Genomic DNA, 18,672 nt, shown 5'->3' with positions numbered 1-18,672 from the left:
ATTTGCCTGTTACTCTCGTTTCTTAACTTCCTGCTTTTGCATTCCAGTCCCCTATAATGAAAAGGACATATTTTTTGGGTGTTAGTTCTAAAAGGTCTTGTAGGTCTTCATAGAACCTTTCAACTTCAGCTTCTTCAGCGTTACTGTTTGGGGCATAGGCTTGGATTACCGTGATATTGAATGGTTTGCCTTGGAAATGAACAGAGATCATTCTGTCATTTTTGAGATTGCATCCAAGTACTGCATTTCAGACTCTTTTGTTGACCATGATGGCTACTCCATTTCTTCTAAGCGATTCCTGCCCGCAGTAGTAGATATAATGGTCATCTGAGTTAAATTCACCCATTCCAGTCCATTTTAGTTCGCTGATTCCTAGAATGTCGACGTTCACTCTTGCCATCTCTTGTTTGACCACTTCCAATTTCCCTTGATTCGTGGACCTGACATTCCAGGTTCCTATGCAATATTGCTCTTTACAGCACTGGGCCTTGCTTCTATCACCAGTTATATCCACAACTGGGTATTGTTTTTGCTTTGGCTCCATCCCTTCATTCTTTCTGGAGTTATTTCTCCACTGATCTCCAGTAGCATATTGGGCACCTAATGACCTGGAGAGTTCCTCTTTCAGTATCCTATCATTTTGCCTTTTCACACTGTTCATGGGGTTCTCAAGGCAAGAATACTGAAGTGGTTTGCCATTCCCTTCTCCAGTGGACCACATTCTGTCAGACCTCTCCACCATGACCCACCCGTCTTGGGTGGCTCCACATGGTATGGCTTAGTTTCATTGAGTTAGACAAGGCTGTGGCCCATGTGATCAGATTGACTAGTTTTCTGTGATTATGGTTTCAGTGTGTCTGCCCTCTGATGCCCTCTTGCAACGCCTACCATCTTACTTGGGTTTCTCTTACCTTGGAGGTGGGGTATCTCTTCACGGCTGCTCCAGCAAAGCACAGCCACTGCTCCTTACCTTGGACGAGGGGCATCTCCTCACAGCCACCCCTCCTGACCTTGAACGTGGAGTAGCTCCTCTCCACGTGGGCCCTACTGTGCCCACGCAGCCACTGCTCCTTGGATGTGGGGTAGCTTGTCTCATCCGCCACCCCTGACCTCGGTCGTGGGGTAGCTCCTCTAGGCCGCTCCTGCGCTGTTGCAGCCTGGCACACCTACTGCCTCTAATTACCTGTGTGACCAGTGACCACTCAGAGAATCCTTAGGAAGAATTCATGCTCTAAAGTAAGTTTCTCAACTAGGGAAGATACTGTCCACATAAGAGGGCATTTGGAAGGAAGGCAGGCTGTTTACTGTCCTGATGATTGTGAGGGATGGGGAACTATTGGCATTTAGTTGGTTCAGTTCAGTTCAGTCACTCAGTTGTGTCCGACTCTTTACAACCGCATGAATTGCAGCACTCCAGGCCTCCCTGTCCATCACCAACTCCCGGACTTCACTCAGATTCACATCCATCAAGTCAGTGATGCCATTCAGCCATCTCATCCTCTGTCATTACCTTCTCCTCCTGCCCCCAATCCCTCCCAGCATCAGAGTCTTTTCCAATGAGTCAACTCTCCGCATGAGGTGGCCAAAGTAGTGGAGTTTCAGCTTTAGCATCATTCCTTCCAAAGAAATCCCAGGGCTGACCTCCTTCAGAATGGACTGGTTGGATCTCCTTGCAGTCCGAGGGACTCTCAAGAGTCTTCTCCAACACCATAGTTCAAAAGCATCAATTCTTCAGTGCTCTGCCTTCTTCACAGTCCAACTCTCATATCCATACATGACTACTGGAAAAACCATAGCCTTGACTAGACGGACCTTAGTCGGCAAAGTAATGTCTCTGCTTTTGAGTATGCTATCTAGATTGATCATAACTTTTCTCCCAAGGAGTAATACATATGCCAAATATACTGCCAACAGTACTTTATAAAAAATAATTGTCCCATCCAAAATATGAATGTTCCCCTCATTGAGAAATACTGAAACAGCTGAGGGGAAAGATTCTGATGGCAATATTCTGTCTTTAGAGAAACTAAAGAAGGAGACTGATTACCTGAAAATTTGCTTCTAAACCTGCTCATTTCTCCCCTCCACTAGATACAAGGGACTTCCTGCCAAGGGTCTGAAGGGAATTAGTGCCCTGAGGCTGCAGTGCAGACCTGAGGGTCCTTCCTCTACCTACAAGCAAGCGTTAGTCACTCAGTCATGTCAGACTCTTTGTGACCCCATAGACTGTAGCCCATCAGGCTCCTCAGTCCATGGGATTGTCCAGGCAAGTGTACTGGAGTGGGTTGCCAGTCACTTCTCCAGGGGAATCTTCCAGACCCAGGGACTGAACTGGGGTCTCCTGCATTGCAAGTGGATTCTTTACCATCTGAGCCCCCAGGGAAGCCCCCCTTCCTCTATAGGAATTCACAGTTGCCTGTTCCTCTCAGGAGTTCTACAGCTGCATTTTGGGTTTTGCCTTACTGAGATATGTGCTACAAGAGCTGCACTAATTTTTCTGTTTCTTGTTTTATAGCATAAAAATCAATGCCTTTTCATTTCCAAATACTTCACTCGCCTTTGTTCCTGGTGTCGGAATCAGGGCTCTGACCAACCATGGAACTACCAACATCAGCACAGACTGGGAAGTCAAGTCTGCACTTTTGTAAGTATTCCACTGAAAAGTCTGCTGCTATTTTGGGGGGAAATGGAGAAAAAAATAAAAACTCTACATGTTTGCCAATGTATTTGACTTTAGGCTTCTTTCCCTCAGTCATTAACTGTCAGGGGAGTGTGTAATTTCCTCGGTTCTGTCTCGCCACAGCAAAAATTTGAAGCGATGGTTGGACCAGTGTTACAGCTTGGTTACAGCTCCGTTTAAATGGCAGACCCATGTTACAGCTCGGTTACAGCTCAGTTTTATTTGGCAAGCAAAGGAAAATATGTCCTCAAGGTGTAAGGGTGGGGCAACCCAAAAGAAGCAAAGAGAAGAGAAGAGAGAGGCTCAATTTTGGCTCCTCTTTTAATGTTTTTTCTCTTCCCCCTGAGCCTGCCCTGTGTAAATTGGGCTAGCCAGGAGGGCTGTTTGTTTCACTTGATGTTTTCACTCTGGTCCTCAGACCGTACTCTGTTCTGTTTTTGCAGGCTTTTTCCTTTCTTTGCCTTTTAACCACCACTATTTTGGACTCCTTTTTCCTAGTCTAACTACCTAACTCTAATTTTCTTGAAGAGATCTCTAGTCTTTCCCATTCTGTTGTTTTCCTCTATTTCTTTGCATTGATCACTGAAGAAGCCTTTCTTATCTCTTCTTGCTATTCTCTGGAACTCTGCATTCAGATGCTTATATCTTTCCTTTTCTCCTTTGCTTTTTGCCTCTCTCCTTTTCACAGCTATTTGTAAGGCCTCCCCAGACAGCCATTTTGCTTTTTTGCATTTCTTTTCCACGGGGATGGTCTTAATCCCTGTCTCCTGTACAATGCCACAAACCTCATTCCATAGTTCATCAGGCACTCTATCTATCAGATCTAGGCCCTTAAATCTATTTCTCATTTCCACTGTATAATCATAAGGGATTTGATTTAGGTCATACCTGAATGGTCTAGAGGTTTTCCCTACTTTCTTCAATTTAAGTCTGAATTTAGTAATAAGGAGTTCATGATCTGAGCCACAGTCAGCTCCTGGTCTTGTTTTTGTTGACTGTATACAGCTTCTCCATCTTTGGCTGCAAAGAATATAATCAATCTGATTTTGGTGTTGACCATCTGGTGATGTCCATGTGTAGAGTCTTCTCTTGTGTTGTTGGAAGAGGGTGTTTGCTATGACCAGTGCATTTTCTTGGCAAAATTCTATTAGTCTTTGCCCTGCTTCATTCCACATTCCAAGGCCAAATTTGCCTGTTACGCCAGGTGTTTCTTGACTTCCTACTTTTGCATTCCAGTCCCCTATAATGAAAAGGACATATTTTTTGGGTGTTAGTTCTAAAAGGTCTTGTAGGTCTTCATAAAACCATTCAACTTCAGCTTCTTCAGCATTACTAGTTGGGGCATAGACTTGGATAACTGTGATATTGAATGGTTTGCCTTGGAAATGAACAGAGATCATTCTGTCGTTTTTTAGATTGCATCCAAGTACTGCATTTTGATCATGATGGCTACTCCATTTCTTCTGAGAGATTCCTGCCCGCAGTAGTAGATATAATGGTCATCTGAGTTAAATTCACCCATTCCAGTCCATTTTAGTTCGCTGATTCCTAGAATGTCGACGTTCACTCTTGCTATCTCTTGTTTGACCACTTCCAATTTGCCTAGATAGCATATTCAAAAGCAGGGACATTACTTTGCCAACAAAGGTCCATCTAGTCAAGGCTATGGTTTTTCTTGCGGTCATGTATGGATGTGAGAGTTGGACTGTGAAGAAGGCTGAGTGTCGAAGAATTGATGCTTTTGAACTGTGGTGTTGGAGAAGACTCTTGAGAGTCCCTCGGACTGCAAGGAGATCCAACCAGTCCATTCTGAAGGAGGTCAGCCCTGGGATTTCTTCAGAGGGAATGATGCTGAAGCTGAAACTCCAGTACTTTGGCCACCTCATGCGAAGAGTTGACTCATTGGAAAAGACTCTGATGCTGGGAGGGATTGGGGGCAGTAGGAGAAAGGGACGACCAAGGATGAGATGGCTGGATGGCATCATGGACTCGATGGACATGAGTCTGAGTGAACTCCGGGTGATGGTGATGGACAGGGAGGCCTGGTGTGCTGTGATTCATGGGGTCGCAAAGAGTCGGACACGACTGAGCAACTGAACTGAACTGAACTACCTAACATTAACCGTCTTTCTCAAGTGCATTCTTCAAAGAGAGATTTAAAACAGAATATCTTTTCTGGGGACAAGGGAGAGGGGCCTGAAAAGCATCAGTGGCAGAGCCACTGATCAATGTGCCATTTAAGATTTCCTAAGAGCTAGAAGTCCCTGACTGTTAGAGGCATTGACATGAGCTTAACATTTCAGAGTCCCAGTGAATCACCATCTGACCTTGAGCTAGTCTTTGAACATGCTTCCCTAACAATAAGGACAACTGCTTAGAAATAAGCCTTCCAACCTCATAAGGAGGTTGGAGGAGGGTAGTCATCTTGAGCCCAATTCTCCCTCTACCAAAAGGCCTTTGCACTCTTCTATAGAAAGAAAGGATCAGATTCAAGGTACACTTACAAACTGCCTACTATGTGCAAGTCACTATCTTGAGTGTAATGTTTAGGTCTGCCTTGGTTGATGCCTCAGGATAACACATTCGTTCACCCATTTGGTCGTTCAGCATCCATTTATTGAGTGCCTACTGCATCTGTTTATGAATGGTACTGAATACCACTCATCTCCCTCTCAAGAACTCTGGTCTTATAGACAGTAGAAAAATGACATTTTCCCTCCTAAGAAGCAGAGATTCATGTATTATTCATTTCCTTGCTGACTTATCAACCATAGATTGAGTGCTTATTCTGTGTCAAGCCACAAGGTAAATCCTGGGGCCTGGAGATGAACCTCCATCAAGGAGTTCACAGATGACATCCAAGTGTCGCCTTCCCATCTAGATGCCCGTCCTAAATAAGCTGTGGCCACTTTACCCCTATGTTTACCCCTCCAAACAAGCTTCATATATGAACTGTGGTTAATATTAAAACATGCCCAACCACTATGGGGGCCAGAGCACTCAGGATGAAATACGAACAAGGTGCCTAGAGCTGTCACCATTCACATATTTGTTATTTCATTTACTCAGTAAATATCCATTCAGCTCTACTCCTATCTGTTGTTAAGTGCCAGGAATCCAGAGGTGATGATGTTCCTGCCCTCCTGGGGCTTACAGCCTATGGGTAAGCCCTCCTATGGGGGTAGATTCAGAGGAACAAGATCCACCTCCACCCTTGCCCAGGCTTGGGTAACCTTGCACTTTTTCTCTCAATAGCCAAGACACAGGAGCAGCTGACCTGTTTCTCTCTGGGGTCTATTTCACTGGTATAGTTGTCCTGTCCCGAAATGACTTTGGTCACCCGATCCTGAAGCTCCAAGACTGCTATGCTCAAGTGAGCCATGCCGACGTCTCATTTTCTGGAGAGCTCAGGTGAGTGAGGGAACCCTGATGGGAAGTGGCCAGGCTGTGGCTGGATTCTCAGGCAGCTCCTAGGGGTGGTTATTAACTGGCAGATATGATTCTGCATAAGCCTTAAAAAAATTTTTTTTTCCTAGTGTCCTATACAACTCCTTTGCTGAGCCCATGGAGAAACCCATTTTAAAGAAATTAAATGAAATGGTAAGTCCTTAAAGATTATCCAGCCACAGTGACATGCTGCCAGCAGCAGTTCTACCGTGCTTTGATGAGCTCTAAGTCAATAAACCTTGCCTGAGCACCAACTGTGTGCTAAGCACTCCCCAAGGCACTTTCACAAACATTCCCCTTTGCAGCTTAATAGTTTCTCAAGTGCCTGCTATGTGCCAAATACTATGCTTGGTGCTAGAGGTATAGAGATAAGTAAAACGGCACTCCTTCCCTCAAATCCTCACCTCAGGGTGGGGAAACAGTCAAAAAGATTTGGTTTATTGTGTGCCTACTGCATGCCCAGCACTAGGTTAGAGTCTGTTGGGGATATGAAAAAGGAATAAGCTCATCTGTTTAGGAAAACCCAGTTCAGACTTGTGAAACTAACTGAATAAGAATTTGAATCTTGTACATACCTATGTTGTCCTTAGATTGAAGCAAAGGGGTTCAGAGAAATGGAAAAATTAAATACATAGATCCTGTTGATATTTTTGGAGGGTGCAGGACTTGAACTTGGCCTTGAATTACAGGTAGGATTTGAATAGGTAAGGAATGGGAGAAAAAAATGGATATTTCCAGCCAAGTGAAATAGTATAAGTTAAGGTGACTTCCTGATTCCAGAAGTCAGCATTTGAAGAAGGAAAAGCTGGAATTGGTGGTGAGCCCTCTTTCCAATCCTGTCAGTATCTTCCCTGAACACTTCACATGTTTCTGGAGAAACAAGGAGAGGGGTGAGGAGGACAGGGAAGAGAAAGGAGATTCATCCCTGGAAAAGAGGGGCAAGGGTGAGTCTGGCTGTCTCCATCCTCCTTGTGTTGAATTCAGTGCTCAGAAGGCAGGAGGTGCGTAATGAACGTTGATGAGGAAATCGACACACAGGAACATTAGGCAGCTTGTCCAACAAGGTTGCCCGGCTGGCCCAAGGATGCTGAAGCTTTCCTATCTTTCTCCATCCTGACCTGAAATTTGCTGAGTGCCAGCGAATGTGCATATTAAAGAGAGGCTGGGAAAGAGTGCTGTCACCTTAAGAGACCCCACCCTTGCTCATCCATCTTTCAAAACAAGTCATGGTCTTTTGGCCTCCAACAAGAAGCCGATAGTTAAGCTTGCCTGGAGTTTATATATGACATAGAGCTCACAGATGCTTTGCTTCTAGGGTTCCCTCTGTGTTACTGGAAAAGGACAGGAGTGCTCTGACCACAGTGGTCTAGCCATGTCAGATCAGATTTCAAATCCTGCTGATCTACTTGCTCACCTTCTCTAAGCTTCAGTTTTCCCATCTGTAAATAAAGGACAGTAGTGCCTGCCTCTCAGGACTGTAGTGAAGACAAAATGGGGTTAACAATCGCTAACATTCATTGAATGCTTATGACATAGCAGATGCTATTATCGTCCACAGGTTGCAGATGGGGGGACTGAGGCAAAGGAGTACAAGGAACTTGCCAAGGCATCCAACACCAGGCAGTCAGGCTCCTGAGCCTCTGCTCGTAACCCCCACACTGAGTGTTCAGCACATGCCTAGCACGTGGCACCCACCTTGGTACTTTTCCTCCTTCCTACAGATGCACTTGGGAGTGATTCAGGATTGCTTTTCTGATTCCAAAAGGGGTTCTGATCTAAGTAGATGTCTGATCAAATGAGCTCTCAAAGCAGCCCAGCAAGGAAGTCAAGTCCCTGCTCTAACTCTCCCGGGGCAGGGCTTGGCATCCTGACAGTGGAGGTGAGAGGCAGGGGCATCCCTGCTGTCAGGAAAGGCTCAGCAGGTTCCCCAGGTGTCATAGCACATGGACTGGGCACACTTCCTGTCGTGCTGCGGGAAGGAAAGCCAAGAGCTCGTTCTTTGATGGGGCAAGCTGGGTGTAGTCCCAGTTGCTCTGAAGATGAGCCAGCATTCAGTGGCACACCACCCACTCATTAGGAACTTGAGGCTTGTGGACATCAACTCATTTAAGGGAAACCTTTAAGGGAAAGTCCAAAGGGAGAAGGTCTTCTCACTGAAAGGCCTTTGTGGGCACTGTCTAGGCCCTGAAACAGAGATGTCCGGTACAATGTGATAACCTGCATTTTTTTTTCCCTTTTATGGCCAGCTCTGTCCCATTATCACAGGTGAGGTGGAGGCGCTGAATGCCAATCTCAGCATGCTGGAGGGTGAGTCCTAGAGCCGTCTTTTCCGGGTGCTTCTTCTCCCACCCCGCACTCAGGTGCTCTCCAGGTGGGCTTTGCTCCAGCTCTCCGGTCTGCTTTCCCCCCTGCAAACTAGTGCCACTGCAGGGAGGGGCATGTGGGGACTGACCTGAGTGTGTAGGGCCTGCTCTTTTCTGCTGGTTAGCTAGCTTCACCGCAGGAGGAGATGGCTTCGGGAGACAAGATGCAAGGCAGAGGATTAAACTCTCGTGAGCTTGAATCCCAGCTCTGGTACTAAATCCATCCTCTTCAGAATGATGGATGCTCATCCTGACCAGTTACCCCTGGTTCTAATCCCTTTGGCAGTTCCTATAGCTGCCTTCAGGATCAAGTCCAAATCCCTTTTCATGGGCTACAAGCCCTGCCTGTCATGGTCCGGCTTCTTCTCACCTCTCTGGACTTCATCCTTCTCCTCTAGCTGTTCCAGCCATCAAACTGCTTCTCCTGCCTCACACCCTTGCCTCCCACCCTGCTGTCCTCTCTGCCTAGAAAAGCCTTCTCTCCTCTTCATCCATTTATTCACTTAAGAGATATTCACTGAGTACCTGTGCTAAGCACAGCTCCTTCTGCTTCCTGTCCCTCAGCCATTCCCTGTCCTGTTCCCTCCTCTTTATCTTTTAAGGCTCAGCTCAGGCATAGTTCCAGCTCCTCAATGCTCGCATGATACTTTGGGTGTTTCTATCTCTTTGCACTCCATCCACTCATCCCCCAGTGATGTGCTGAGCCCCTGGAATAGGCTGGGTGCTATTCTTGGTGCTGGAGATGCAGCAATAAGCCTAGAAGACAGAAATACCTGCCCTCGTGGGGCTAGTGAGAGGAGACAGCCAGCCAGCAAGATAATTAGTGACATCTACAGTATCATTGCCATAAATGGTAAGAGGAAAACTAAACCAGGGAAGGAACTGGCTGGCGGTGGGGCGGGGGGGGGGGGGGTGGGGTTGTTTAAAATAGCCTGGCTGGGAAAGGTACCCCTGAACAAGTGGCATTAGAGTAAGGACCTGAATGAAGTAGGGAGCAGCTGCTCCTAAATCTGGATGAAAGACTTTCCAGTCAGAGGAAAACTCAAGCTCAAAGGCCCCTGTGGGAGCATGCTGAGTGCCTTGGAGGAACTGTGAGGAGACCATACTGGAAATAGAAGGAACGAGGGGGAAGTATCAGCAGACAGGGGCAAAGAGGGAAAAGCAGATGGTTAGAGCTTCAGAGCTCTATAGGTCATCACGAAGGCTGGCTCTTAGTCTGAGATGAGAAGTTGTTGGAGAGTCCTGGTCGCACCTTGCATGTCCTGGCTTATATTTTAAGATCACGCTGGCTTCTATTAATTGTAGGACAGGGTCAAAGGTGGAAGCAGGGGGACCACCTAAGAGATCACTGCAGTGACCCATATGGGCAAGGAAGGGAGGCGCCTGGATGGAGTGAGGAAGATGGTGAGAGGTGCTCAGGCTCCAGGTGTTCCTGGAGGGCAGTGACAGTGGTACTGGCTGACGCGTTGAATGCGGGTCACGAAAAGAGTCAGGGGTGGATGGCCCCAGGGTCTATGCTGGGCACCTGGGAAACTGGGAGAAGTGGACTTACTGATGCCAAGGTGAGGAAGACTATGAGGCTCAGTTTGCAGTCGGACCATCCGGAGCTCAGCTATAGGTCTGCTCCTATTACATTGTGTTAATTTCCTGTTCCGCCTCGAGTTCCTTGAGGGGAGGAACTTTGACTCTTCTCTGTGCCCCTGACTCATAGTAGTTTAATAAATAAGGGATGAAAGGAGATGGTGTCTGGACAGATGGACTGATGAATGGGTGCAGATAGAAGAATAAAAAATAATAGATTGGCGAGGTAGGGAAAGAGTGAGAAGATGTAGAAAAGATGAGGAAAGAACCAGGGGAAGAGTCCCATGTCCTAGCTTGCTGTGGGCAAATTTCTTCACTTCTGGGAGCATGTATAAAAGGATATGGACGAAAATCTGGTGTACCAATGGACATGAATTTGAGTAAACTCCAGGAGATGGTGAAGGACAGGGACGCCTAGGGTGCTACAATCCATGGGTTCACAAAAAGTCAAGACACAACTTAGTGACTGAACAACAGCCAGAATTTTATCGATGTTTCTCTCAGGACAACGTGACAAATGGAAGTTTTTACTTTCTTCTTTTGATTTATCTACTTTTCCTGAGTTTTGAACAGTGAGCAAGTGTTACTTAAGAAATAGGATAATAGTTAATTTTTGTTTTAAATAACAGAAGGTTCAGAATTATATTGTTCTGGATAAACATTAATCATGGTTATACTATACCTGTATGAATGTAAATTTTCTTTTTTCTTTGTTTTTTTAGTTTTAAGAAAGATTGACAACTATACTCTGCTGGATTATTCCCTAGTCAGTTCCCCAGAAATTACTGAGAATTACTTTGACCTGAATTTGAAGGTAATTTTGTCATCATCAGAGTTCTGATTTTGGCCATTAACAGCCAATATTCGAGGAACAAACATTATATGCAGAAGGAAATAAAACTACGTTCTCTTCCAATAATTTAATTTTCTTTCAAGGAATTCTCTCATGTTTATGTTCCTTTAAAAGACTCTTGAACACTTTCTTGATTGGTAAATGATTGCTTGGATTAAGTAACATATGTCTGCCTTCTTCAAGAAAAGTATCATGTTGTCTTTACTTCTGGGAGTAAGGTTTGAGGCTAAGAGCCAGCAAGTAAGATAGTCTGCATTTATTAGAACTCAACAGATCGGTATGTTGTAAATATTGATACTTCTACTTATTCCTAACTCTCAGCTTAGTGAATTTAACTGAGGGCTGCTGATCTTGGTCAGGGCCAATAGCACATAATAATGGTGTTTGCTGATTCTAGAAAATGTAACTGTGGTTACATTTAGTTTGCTCCAAAGTTAATATCATTGTTTTTTTAAATGCATACAGACTTATGTTTCAAGGACTCAGTCATTCAAATCAGTTAAATGTTACACAGACACCATTTTGTAATAACAACCTATAGCTAACGAGGTCAGCATTTAAAAATGTCACAAAAACTCTTTAAGCCACGTAGCGTCCTGGGTCCTTTTGTGTCTGTGATGCCCCAGATGCTCAGAAGTCATGGGTTTTGTAGATCAGAGGTTTGACATCTCTAATTCTCTATGTGGCACTTCGGGAACTATCCAGAGCTGTCCCCTCCAGATACAGGCACTTGCCTTCCTTTCTCTGAGAAGGGGACCAAAAAGGACATTCTCACCAGATTACATCCTAGGGTGAACAAGACATGCTCAGATATGCTCAAGAAGTCATCAAAGCATTGAAACATAGTCCGTAGTCAAGGAGTCAGAGGACTCATGGTTTTCTCATCCCTACTGAGTTTCTGCGATTTTCCATATTCTGGCTTGAGTGGGTCCACCTCCTTTTAATCCTGCACAGCTGAGTCGTCCCCTAATACACTGGTCTTTCTATTTCCCCACAGGGCGTTTTCTACCCGTTGAAAAGTCTCCAATATCCCCCCTTCCCATCAGTTCCTTTTGTGCTCCCGGAACGCAGTGACTCTATGCTCTACGTCGGGATCTCCAAATATTTCTTTAAGTCTGCGTCCTATGCTTATTTTACAGCTGGGGCTTTCAGCTTCACTCTCACCACAAAAGAGGTGAGGAATGTTAATGGATGATAACAATCTACACCGACATTTGATCTTATTTTAAGTATCCCATTACGGGGGTTGTTATGTTCTTATTCCTGGGCCTTTGTAGACACTATCACTTCTAGCAGGACGATGAATAAAGGGATTGCAGAATGAATGTTGATATTAGTTGGAGAGTTGCTGGCTTTCCAGTTCCGCCAGTTTCAGCTTTTTATGTTCTTCTAGATTGATCTTAAATAATACTAAGAACCCCCTTCACTACTTATTACCTGTGATGAATACCCGTGAAATTTTGGCAGTTTCAATGTACCTCACATCTCTATGCCAGATTTTCATCATTTGGAAACTGGGAATAATAATAAATCCTTACACATAGGGTTGTTTTGGGCATTAAAGAGCTTTAAATATATGTGAAGTATTCAGGCCAATACCTAACACAGAGTACATGCTCCATACGTGTTTATTATTATTGTTTGTGTTATGCCAACATAAAGATTTCTCCTATTGGTAATTACAGTTGACATCTACAATGATCAGTGAATAGCACAGATATTCACTGATCCTCTTTGTCATGCCCTCCTTTTTGTAATGAGAACACTTTCTCCAGCCAGTCAACTAACAGCTTTCACTGAGCATCCCTTATGACTCTTTCCATTCTCTAGGTCCAAATTATACATGTAGTTATAAATCTTATGTTCAAAATGCTGGTGGCAACACCAGCTCCCAGACACCGCTGAGAATGAGATATTTCTAGTTTCAGACTTGAAAACCATTCATCTGTGAAGATAAATTGCTTATGCATTGTTTATCTCAGTAATGTCTGAAAATGAGGGCAATAAAACAAGACTTCTTGTTAACTACTGTAAAACATTTACATCTAGGTCATACCTATATGATGTACACTGTGTTCCCAAGGTTAAAAGGTACTTTGCAAAGCGATGTAACTTCCTGTGTGACCTAAGGGCAAGTCACTTTACTTCTGTGGGCCTCTGAGTTCCTGTGGTTGGGCTATGAAATGATAGATCACCTTCAAACACTAGGCATTTCTGGTGCAACAGCTTCATGATTCATAAAAATTATAGAGAATGCTGCATTTTCCCTGAAAATACAAGCCAGGTATAAACCTTCCAGTGACACGATGTTCTTCATTTTCCAGATTTCCAACCATTTGCTTCACAACTCTCAAGCCCTTGGCAACATGCTCACCCGGGTGAGTGCTCAGGGCTTGGCTCCTTAATGGTGTATTTGCTTTCACTGCAATTACTTCTGGAAGACTTTGTATTCCTTTGTGGTTCAAGCTTGCATCCGTATTTCCCTTCTTAAGGGTTTAGTCCTTTAAAAAGTGCTTATTTATTTATAGTGCCACATGCGGGATCTTTAGCTGTGGCATGTGAGATCTATATCATTCCCTGATCTGGGACTGAACCTGGGCCCCCTACATTGGGAGCATGGAGTCTTAGCCACTGGACCACCAGGGAAGTCCCAAGAGTTTTGTCTTTTAATCAAATATCAAACTGAACAATGCAAGTTTCTAGTGAAGACATTGTAAGTTCACAGAATAAATCCTCTGCTCCTTTTGTAAGTTTCACCACACTTGAAATAATTAGTTGAAGTGGGAAAGGAAGGAACAGGGCTTACATTTGTGACCTTAGTAATAGTAGTGTTAGCCACTCGGTCGTATCCAACTCTTTGCGACCCTATGGGCTATAGCTTGCCAGGCTCCTCTGTCCATGGAATTCTCCAGGCAAGAATACTGGAGTGGGCTGCCATTCCCTTCTCCAGGGGATCTTCCCGACCCAGGGATCAAACCTGGGTCTCTCGCATTCCAGGCAGATTCTCTACCATCCGAACAACCAGGAGCCCATTTGAAACCTTAGCAAAGCAACTACTAAGATCATGGTGGCATGGCACCTGAGTATTGGGCACAGTGTATTGAAAGGCTGAGGTTTGCCATGGAGGACCCAGAGGTGCTTGTGTAGCATCCTGGGTTTAGAGTAAGGATCTTAAGTCAGATAGACCTAGACTTGAACCCTAGTTCTACAATTTATCTGCCTGAAACCTTGAGAAAATTGCTTAATCTCTCTCAGGCTCACTCTCTTTAGCTGTGAAATGGGAACCTGCCTCACAAAGATTTTGTGGAGATTGAATGAAATAATACTGAGAGTCCTGACATGTGCCTGACACACAGTATGTGTTCAGTACCTGCCAGCTGTTCTTATTGCTATGTTGTTATTGGTATTATTATTAAAGAGCTTTTTTCTAACTGTGATGATGTAAGATTAATCACCACAGGCCACCCCAGATTTGTGATATCTCCTCTTCATCTCATGACTCCTGATCTCTGTCTCTTTCCCTGAATGTGGACAGATTGCAGAACTCTACATCTTGTCCCAGCCCTTCATGGTACAGGTCACGGCAACAGAGCCTCCTGTGATCAGTTTACTACCAGGTAACTTCACCCTGGACATCCCTGCCTCCATCATGATACTCACCCAGCCCAAGAACTCGACTGCAGAAACCATCGTTTCCATGGACTTTGTAAGTCTGCGGGGACAGGAGGGCAGCCTATGGATATCAATCCTGTCTGTGCAGTAGACCACTGACCTGCAGGCTCTGCCGAGTGTTTGGAGGGAGGGGATGAGCTCCATCAATTAGGGGAGGGGGCTGGGTTGAGACTGAGGTAGAGGAAGTTATGGAGGCCAGTTCTCATTCAATAGCTCCCAACCCTTCCCCACATGCTGTGTGCCCTTTCCTCTGCTTCAGTTACATTAATAACCAAATTTCTTTTTTAAAAAAATAAGTCTATCAGTGTGGAGTTCAAGTTTATTTGAGTAGATGAAGGCCAAATGCAATCTGAGAGAAAATGACTGAACAATGTACCTAAGTGCGATGCTACACACACACACACATACATACACTCACAAACATACACACACACACATACACATGCATGGAAAAGAGAGATTAGAAGAAAATGAAAAATAACTTAAAGGAGATCTTCAAACAGAAAGTCTTTATAGTTAGTCTTCCTACCTGCAAGGCAGTATTTTCAAGAGCTGTTTCTTTTTAATATTTTTTGAGATGAAAGTGAAGTTTATGTTTCTGCTATGGCTAGTGATATTTGTGGCCAAAATGGACAAATTCACTCATCTTACTAATGAGTGCCTTTGTTCTCTGCAGGTTGCTAGTACCAATGTTGCCCTGGCTATTCTGGGACAAAGACTGATCTGCTCTTTATCTCTGAACAGGTAAGCTCAGTTGATATGACTGTTGGATAGTAGTAACAAGTGAATCAACAGGCCAAGAGACAAGTGAATATTCACAACACAAGTGAAGTTATCATCCAATAGACATGAACCATTGAGCATTTCTCCTGTGACAGTCCAGATAATTTCAAAGTATGGCCTTAACTGAAAATTGTATTATAAATTATTTTTCTTCCCAATAAACAATATTCAGATAAATCTGGCAACAAAATTAGCATAAGTTTAATTCTACAATGTAAATTCTCATTCTAATAGTATAGCAATAAAAAGTGAATTTCCTTTTCAACAAAGTTAAAATAGATGCTATTGAAGAAAGAGAATGAAACTTTGAGGTCAAGGAATGAAGTTTCAAACCCCTGCTCCCTGGTTCCAGAACCATGATCAAGTCTTTTAACCTCTTTGAACCTCAGCTGCCTTATCTGTAAAATAATGAAGTCATAAAGAATCACCTCTGAGTTACCTTCAGTCTCTAACATTCAGATCCCATTACTAGAGTGTAGAGTTGAGCTAGACCATGCCCCATGGCCTGGCTGGCTCTCAAATGCAAGCCATGCAGTGTGAAAGAGCTGGAGCACATCATGTACACAGATCACTGAACACTAATTGCCACTGGGAAGGATCATCTTCAAAGCCCATTCTCTTTAGCCCTTATAAAGCTCATGGAAGTCATGAACCAGACAACCTAGGAGTGAGGATATACAGAATCAGATGGCACAGATTAAATCCATGAAAGGAGGAAGAGGAAGCAATAAAATAGACAAATCAGAATCTAAAAAGACTGGGAAACCAACAGAGGAGAAAAGTCAATCACCGTAAGTCAACTTGATGGCTAAGAAGACTATTGTAGGAACATGGAAAATATGTTCAGGAAAATAATACAAAATGAAATAAGCAGGATATAGAACTGCATAAACACAACAATCAACCATGTAAAACAGCTTTCCATCTGGACGAGAAAGTGAATTACAAATGAAGGATTGTGTTAGGATATGAGATTATGAGTCAGCTGTTTTTTAAAAAAAATTTTTATAACTATGTTGCTTTTCCAATAAAAGGAGTGATAAAAGCAAAAAGGAGTGTGGTTTCCCAGAGATAAAAGGTTTCATGAGGGCTTTCTCCTCAACTTTACCCAGGTTTTCAAAGAAGGACTGATTTCTCCATTAATAGGCATGGTGCCCAGAGCCTATGAAACTTCAGGGACTCATGAAAATGTTTTAATATATTTTAAAATAAGAAATTTAAAATGAATTCAATCAAGACTGTACTATACCATGACTTTACAACACATCAGTCTTCGAAGATCAGTTTTAATATTTTTGTTTGTTTGTTTTTGTTTTTTTGTGGAGGAAGAACTCCCAAAGGCTTCAGGCTCCAGATGTCATGATGTAGCCCTGTTTCTAGAAGATCAAGGCTGATGAATTTCTTAACCCTGATGGGTGATCTTTGAGATGGCAGTTTTAATGGTTGAAAGGGTAGAAGCCAGAGAGCAGGAAGAGAGAGGGGAAAAGGATGGAAGGTGAGGAGCTGGCAGTATCTGAGCTAGGCCATGAGAAAGGACAGAATTTGGAAGCTGGTGTGCCTGAGTCACAGTACTGTGAGTACAGGTGAGACCTCCATCTGATGGCTGAGAAGAAAGGGGAGCTGGAAGTCTGAAGTGATGGAGGGTCCCTGGGGCAAAGCTGCCAACTGAGGCAGCAAGCTCTGAGAAGGTAGAAATAATATTTACCGTTGAGCCAGGGTCTGGTTTCCTGGCAGGATGAGAAGGAAGGATTTAATAAGAACAGGACTTCAGGCTGTGGCAAGCTGGTAACAAAGACCTTGAGTTGCAGAGAGACCAAGGTGCTTTCCTGCTGACTCTCATCTCCAACATTCCTACCAGTAAGAAACTGCAGGTACAGTGGGCATTATGTTTATTTACAGAAAAGTGAAAGCGTTTGTCGCTCAGCCATGTCCAACTCTTTGCCACCCCATGGACTGTAGCCCACCAGGCACCTCTGTCTATGGAATTCTCCAGGCAAGAATACTAGAGTGTTCAGCCATTCCCTTCTCCCAGGGATCTTCCTGACCCAGGGATGGAACCCTGGTCTTCTGCATTGCATGCAGATTCTTTATCATCTGAGCCACCAGGAATAATTAGGAAAACTGACGGTAACCTGTTAAATTCACATCATCCAAAGAAATGTTTGAATTCATTCTCCAGCTTCCTGAGGTCCACAAGTCTGCTTTGACCTTGGAAACACAAATCTGAAAGTAGGACTCCTGCCTTCCCAAAGTCTCCTCAAACTCCCCTGTGACCTCCTTTAGATTCAGGTCACTGGGCTGGCTTCCCATACCCTGAGGCCTTGGTGGGCTCTGAACAGCACTACCTACATAATTTGTGAGGCTTGGTGCAAAATGAAAGTGCAGAGCCCCCTGTTCAAAAATCTTGAAGAACTGCAAGATGGAGACAGCAGGGCATTAAACTGAGCACAGAGTCCTTCTGAGCACTGCACAGGTCACATGCACTGAGTCTGAGGGTGGTTCCTGCCGTGGTACAACAGCAAGCCTCAGGCAGTGAACAGACTGGGGGCAAGGCTGGTGGGCCTGGCATCGCTTGGGTCCAGCCAGACCCAGAAGCAAGGCTGCAAAGGAGCAGAGCTGTGCTGACAGAACGCTTTAATCTTTGGCAGCAAGAGTGGTAACCCTGTCTCCCACACGCCCGCGCCTCTGCTCCTGGGCTCTGGGAGAGAGGCTTTGCAGGGGGAGCTGGTTTGCTAGGTGACATCATAGAGGGGCTTCCCAGGCGGCACTAGGAAAAGCGGCATTGTAGTAAAGAATCTGCCTGCCCCAATGCAGGAGATATGAGATGTGGGTTTGAGCCCTGGGTGGGGAAGATCCCCTGGAGGAGGGCATGGCAACCCACTCCAGTATTCTTGCCTGGAGAATCCCATGGACAGAGGAGCCTGGCAGGCTACAGTCCGCAGGGTTGCAAAGAGTCAGACACAACTGAAGCCACTTAGCATTCAGGCACACACACACATCATAGAGACACAGCAGGAGGAGATGTAAAGAGGGCGGAGATCAGTGTAACACCCCTGAGAAGAACCAGGGGACACACGGCCTCTGAACATATCCCCCCAGAACACATAGCCTTCCTAACCATCCTCTCCTGAGGGTGGCTCTCTGGAGCTGCTCAGGGCTGGCTCCCTAGATATAAGATGTAGAAATCACAGGTGAATCCAAGGTGGAGAGTTTAGAGAGGAGGTGAAATCACAGGCTCAGAATAGCTGGTTCAGGTCCTAGCCCAGATATCATTAGCTGTGGGATCTCAGGCA

At 44.6% G+C, this 18,672-nt stretch overlaps 1 protein-coding gene across 1 annotated transcript in view; it reads left to right on the top strand.

Moving 5' to 3' along the window:
• Positions 1–18,672, top strand: part of BPIFC (BPI fold containing family C) — a 44,877-nt gene that overhangs the window by 15,240 nt on the left and 10,965 nt on the right. The window contains exons 4-12 of the mRNA XM_005680586.3: positions 2,516–2,644; positions 5,936–6,091; positions 6,217–6,280; positions 8,374–8,434; positions 10,794–10,885; positions 11,922–12,098; positions 13,249–13,302; positions 14,460–14,630; positions 15,273–15,340. Coding sequence (XP_005680643.1) covers positions 2,516–2,644; positions 5,936–6,091; positions 6,217–6,280; positions 8,374–8,434; positions 10,794–10,885; positions 11,922–12,098; positions 13,249–13,302; positions 14,460–14,630; positions 15,273–15,340 — 972 coding nt within the window. The remainder of the gene's footprint in view (positions 1–2,515; positions 2,645–5,935; positions 6,092–6,216; positions 6,281–8,373; positions 8,435–10,793; positions 10,886–11,921; positions 12,099–13,248; positions 13,303–14,459; positions 14,631–15,272; positions 15,341–18,672) is intronic.

This window comes from Capra hircus, chromosome 5, assembly GCF_001704415.2.
Source record: "Capra hircus breed San Clemente chromosome 5, ASM170441v1, whole genome shotgun sequence".
Classification (NCBI taxonomy): domain Eukaryota; kingdom Metazoa; phylum Chordata; class Mammalia; order Artiodactyla; family Bovidae; genus Capra; species Capra hircus.
The sequence above is the reverse complement of the archived record's forward strand: the minus strand, read 5'-3'. Positions and strand labels throughout refer to the sequence as shown.